Here is a 6,174-nt window from a genome sequence, read left to right on the forward strand (position 1 = left end):
CATACCTACCTCAACGAGCGTTACATGCACACATGGTTAGCCAACATGGCTCGTAACATGGAGGTCATGGGTTCGAATTGCAACCCATTGTCACCGCTCACAAGTCCCCACGAGATTTGTGAACCGTTGATGCAATGTCTGGGCGGTACCAAATAGCACACAGCTAGGCTAGCCATTTCATACTTCGATCTTTGGTTGGCACACAGAAATTGAGGCTTTCAAATAGCACGAGTTGAAAAGCGGGAGGGACTCTGGATTCTTGAGACAAGGGCTGCGCTGACTCGTCTTCTCAGATCCAACCCCTTGAAAAGGATCGTGTGCCTCACACCCCCCCCCCCTCAGGCTCCCACATACAAGGGTTTCTGTCTCTCCCCCTCCCCCCGCCCCCTCTCTCTCTCTCTCTCTCTCTCTCTCTCTCTCTCTCTCTCACTCACACACACACACACACACACACTAGATCAGCGTAGCTCATGCAGAGAGCTCCGATTCTGTGTTTGTAGATTTGGGTTCCCGAATTCCTCTGCTATATTGCCATGTCGAATTTCATCAACTTTGCGCAGGTTTCCGAGCACAGCACATCAGAGAAATGCTGGATCCTCATCAGTGGCAAGGTACGCCTAGCTCGGTGCCTTTGTTTGGTTTCTTATCTGTGCATCTTCTCCTCTTTGTTTTTGGATTTTTCTGTGCTCTGAGGTGAACTAGGATGCGCGCGTTAGCCATGGACATGCGCTCTGAGCTAACCTACAATGAGCGCAATCCGTATGACACATGCCGTAGCTACTATGGATGCATTTGGACAATTAAAGAGGTCATGAACGGACACAGGAGGTGTGGTGAGTGTGTATCCACTCATCAATAATCTGTGCCCCATTTGGCCAGATTGGCTCAAGCATCTGATCTTGGTCTGTGCATCAATGGCAGCTTAACCAAGAAAATGGGGGGATCGTCTCTTTCACTCTTACCCCAAAAAGCAAGAGATCAAAAGGACATAGTTTCTGTCTATATGTCTATCTTCCCAGGCATGGGAAATACTGCGGAATGGTTAAGCTGCCATGTAGAAGTAGTGCGATTGCACTGAGATCCTTGTTTCATTTATTGTATGGTATACAATAGTAGCATGGCCATATGACAGTCCAATCGGCTGTCTTTGTTTCATAGAATGTGCAAGCTTTTGCTGTAGGAAACAAATCGCTGAACACAAATTGCAATGGGCTTTTATTCTATCGGATGGAAAACCATACTTAGTTACAACTATACAGACTGTATTATTCCTCGTGAAAAAGATAAAGATGATTTGCCCTTTGTAGAAGATGGGGTAGATCGCATGTCACAGATAGAGTGCCTTTTTACAATGCTATGGCACCTGTGGGAAGTGGCTAGAGATGCAAATGACGGTAGTCAAACCTTCGGAGCAGCTCCTTTTGAGGAATTATGTGTGCATCACCCCCTACGGATTTGGAAATGCAATCTCCATACGGAGATTGAGGCAAGGAATTCTATACGTACACACACGTGCACTCACACCCCCAATTATACACGTATGGATATACATATACATATTTATGTATATGTCGTAGTTTTGTCATCTCCCTGTGAAAGAATCAAGCTGGGGCACATGGTTCTTTGTTCAAGGCATAAAAGATCTTTTCCTTTGCATAGCAATAGTAGGAATGCCATTCCGAATAGGAATCAAGCTGGGGCACATGGTTCTTTGTTCAAGGCATAAAAGATCTTTTCCTTTGCATAGCAATAGTAGGAATGCCATTCCGAATAGGTATTGCACCCAACTTGTGGAGACTAGGTGTATACCTTCGGACCTTCCTTCTGCATGTTATTATCTATTCCATGGCGTGTTATGCGCTTGTTTATATCTTGTCTGTTGTTGCATTTAAATGTGTGACCATTTTGGTTGTCAGGTCTATGATGTTACGCGGTTCTTAGAGGAGCATCCTGGAGGGGATGATGTTATATTGTCAGCAACAGGTATATATATTGTGTGCTCATGTATGCATGAACGTGAAATTGTTTGGCAAGGATGACTGCATATGCTTCACATTCGTAGGCTTCGCAAGAATTTGAAAGTGGCTTGCCTTTAGTATGATGGAAGACAAAAGTGAAGTATTGAATTGTATATGTCTGTGCACGTGTGCGTGTGCATGTGCGTGTGCGTGTGCGCGCGCGCGTGTGTGTGTGTGTGTGAGTGAGAGAGAGAGAGAGAGAGAGAGAGAGAGAGGAGAGGAGAAGAAGAAGAAGAGAGTTTTAACGTCATAGAGGAAACTATACCAAGAGACCTCAGAGAGAGAGAGAGAGAGAACTCTTGAAGAAATGTGCAAATAACCTTGATTTTTTCAAGCTCAAGGTTTAACATTGAAGGAAAAAACAAATCATTTGAAGGGATCCCCACTTATAAGCCACCAATCAAAAAACACAACCTAACACCTAGGCCTTCACCATTGGCAGGCCAACAAAGAAAGGAGTCATTTATGTTTAGTGTGCTTTTTTGTTTTTGGTGATTGTAGGTAAGGATGCTACTGACGACTTTGAGGATGTGGGGCATTCGGAAACGGCGCGAGGCATGTTGAAGGATTACTACATTGGGGATATTGATGCTTCAACAATTCCCAAGACTACCGCCTACAAGGCCCCCAAGCAACCCAAATACAATCAAGACAAGAGTGCGCAATTCGTTGGCAAAATTTTGCAGCTTGTTCTTCCACTTGCTATATTTGCCGGGGCCGTCGCGATGCATTTTTATTCAAAATCAAATGCCTAGTGAATGCCAAATGTTTTCACACGCTGTCCTCATATCTTTTATCCCACTGGAATGACTCTTTTGTGCTAAATAACCAATTTTTGATTTCAATGACTTATTCCATCATTGTGTTCGAAAGTTCTGTATTCTATGATTCTATGTACAGATTTGAGGAGTGAACTGAAACATGCATACGACTGTATAGATAGCTGTCCTATGCATGTCATGCCCATACTAACCCTAGCTGGTCTGATTTTTTTCAATTTCTCTGTTGATATGAAGGGATCAATAGGAAGCAAGGGGAAATTCATAAAATACAATAATACCCTCGTGAGCCCTCAAAACCATTATGTGCGCCTACTGTGCGATGGATTATAATAGAGGGAACATAGTAAGCATTATATGGTTATGTGATAGCAAGCATCTAGTTAATTGTTTGTGTGAATATTGTATGATTAGCTATAGAATGAGGCACATTTTCATGGTAAACGGTAGAATTGAACTTGCCCTTGAACAATTGGATAATGCGCTAAAAGTGTTGGTGATTTTGAGGATTTGAATCAATAATGGGAGAGGAAGAAAAGGTGATTCAGAATACATTGTGTCAAGGTAAGTCCTTTTAGATACGATGGAAGAAGAGACAATCCTGGCTTGCTTTTGGAATTTCCAAGAAATGAGTAAGTGGTCTTTGACGGATGACATGGCCAGCCCAACTGATATCAATACAGCCAAGAAAAGCATTGTCTATCATTGCTAAATACCATGGTGCCACAAAAAAGGCAGAGGAAGATTACAAATCTAGCTAAGAATATGAACAGCATAGTAAAGACCATGATGAGACTTTGTGCAACGTGGAAAGCAATGCAATAGGTCAAGATTTTGCATTATGATTCTGAAGTTCACTTAAATGCCTCCCATTAGAACTGAGCAATTTTTTGTCCTCTTAATTGAGTAATTTTTTAGAGTTATAAGTTTTTTGTCTGCATCAAGAAGCTTTCAAGGATTGCTTGAAGAATCACGACTACTTTCATAGTTTTCAAAATTTGCAAAGATAGCATGAGACAAAAAAAACTTGGCAGCCATGGATTCTGTTGGGAAGTTGAGGTGGGGATGATGGAGATGATCATGAGCAAGGAGAGAGCAAGAGATTTTATTCAAACATTCTCCCCTATAAAACTAACTACTACAGTAGAGATGACATTTGACAAACTAACAGACAACCTGTGAAAGAAACTAACAAACCATCTGAAAAAGAGAGTCGAAGCCCCCTTGATTGTCTGCAACCAAATTAGAAAACGTCTTAAATAAATCTGCATAATTCGCAGATACTCTGGCAAAATGGCTTCCTAAAGCCTATTGTATAATGATCACTGATGCAATGGTCAAAGAGATTGTGAAAAACCCTAGTATACATATCAAAAGATACCAAAAAAATTTCCATCCAAGAATTTGATGTAGTCAAGAACTAATAGATTTAATGAGAAACCTCCAGGAAGAAATAATTGAGAAAAAGTCTTCGAAACAAGTACTTGCAACTCTTATCTTCTTTAATCTGTGCGATGGAACCATGCGAGTCCATTCTGTATAAATTTCGTGACTCATAATTGATGACTTTCAAAAACATCAATAAGGTTGAGTTGCCGAGCATGAAGTCTTCGGGGATGCCAAAAGCTTAAAAACACTTATTCAATGTGAACAAGAGTGGAAAATATCATAGAAATCTACGCGGTAGCGAGTACATTATAACACGCTTGTCCCAACCTTTGAGGCCTTATATGTATTTTCCTTTTTTTTTATTTTAAATTCTGTTCTCTTCACACAATTTTTTTATTTATTTTTAAGCTTATCAATTTTGCTCATAACGCACTGTGTAGTGCTGAAATCTCACCAGTAGACGAAGGGGCTCTCGTTGATATCAGTCATGAGTGAAAATAAGCTGGTCTAACTCCACATAGGAGGTTTTTCCAACTGATTAAACTTGCCAAGCTATAGCCAGTTGTGGAAGATGAGTATGCTCATTGCTCCTATACCATGCTGGGTAACTAAGGTGGGGAGTATGGAGATGATCACGAGTAAGGAGAGAGCAGGGAGAGACTGTGAAAAGCAAAAAACACGCGGTCTTAAAATAAAGTTTCATACATTGTGCCTTGAAGGTCCATCCAAGAACTCATCGTAACCACACATCCTATTGTTTATGCTACACGTTAAAAGAGAACTAGCACATGAGGAGGTTTTGTTTTAACAGATTGCACGTGCAACTCCGGGCTTCCAAAAAGTTCTCAACCAACAGTGAGAGGCACCTCAATGCTAACTGCATCAACTCCAAGATCCACATGTCCTGGCATAATCATATCAGCTGCTAGACATATTATATGTCGATATGGAGCCTGATGGAAATAGTTTCAGATCAAGGGACTCATTTCGTAAGTGACACCATTCAGACCCTGACTGAAATATTTTTCATCAAGCATCAGAAGTCCAATGAAAAGACGATAGAAGAGAATGATTTTGGTATGGCAACTTTGGTGCAGAATGAGGAAGCATTGGCTAAAGACACAAGGCGTGTGCGCTTTGCAAATGTGAGGCCAAGTTACTGAGGCCATATGAAGATGCTGAGGCCTTGAAAGGCTACGACGATTGGAAGCAGCCAAAGAAGAATTCAAAGCGTCTGCAAATTGGTAAATTTTCCCATTGGGATCAACTGAAAACTCTGCCACTGTCGAAGAAAGTTGCCCACTTGTTTTAGCTGGTTCCAAGGTTCCAGGAAGCTTAAACAGGGTTGATCCGATACTTGATGTCCAAATTGCTTGTCTGCTATATGCAATAGCAGCCGTTGTTCTCAGATTGGACAATATTAGCAGAGCATACTGCCCGCTTAAACAAGCAAAGGCAAAGCAGAAATGGGCCAATAATGAGATTTCCCTAAAGAAGGGTAACTAATAAATAAAGGTGGATGTGCATGCCTGCACACAAGCAACGATATCAGTTCGGCCCAAATACAAAGAAAAGGATATATTTGACTGAGGGATTGGATGAAAATGAGAAGGAAAGGTATACGATTGTAAACAAAAATTTAGTCAACTTGTTTGAGATTGATGTAGCTGAGCTTACTCAAAAGCACAATAGTTCAGAGGACACTTAGGCATACACTTTGGCACAGTAAAATGGACAGACTGTAATGAAGCCAAATGGACACGGCAAACTCGAAAACTGTTATTCAAGAGTGAACTGGGATAACCAATCTACCACACTTGGAAGAGAGAGAGAGAGAGATATTAAATTACCATCCTCAAAGGTCAACTATGACCTTCAGGACCAAAAGAAACATATCATGTGGGGTGTGTGAATCTGATAAGTGACTCTCAATGTGTGTGTGTGTGTGTGTGTGTGTGTGTGTGTGTGTGTGTGTGTAGGGGGGGCAT

General features: G+C 41.4%; 1 protein-coding gene across 1 annotated transcript; it reads left to right on the forward strand.

Moving 5' to 3' along the window:
- The first annotated feature begins 352 nt into the window (after positions 1–352).
- Positions 353–2,863, forward strand: LOC147452024 (cytochrome b5-like). Its single transcript, XM_086517855.1, has 3 exons — positions 353–611; positions 1,917–1,983; positions 2,520–2,863. Exons 1-3 carry the CDS (start codon positions 534–536, stop codon positions 2,771–2,773), a joined length of 399 nt encoding a protein of 132 aa, XP_086373981.1. The 5' UTR covers positions 353–533; the 3' UTR covers positions 2,774–2,863.
- The last annotated feature ends 3,311 nt before the right edge of the window (positions 2,864–6,174 follow it).

This window comes from Adiantum capillus-veneris, chromosome 8 (assembly GCF_014529385.1).
Source record: "Adiantum capillus-veneris isolate H3 chromosome 8, ASM1452938v2, whole genome shotgun sequence".
NCBI classification, from domain to species: Eukaryota; Viridiplantae; Streptophyta; class Polypodiopsida; order Polypodiales; family Pteridaceae; genus Adiantum; species Adiantum capillus-veneris.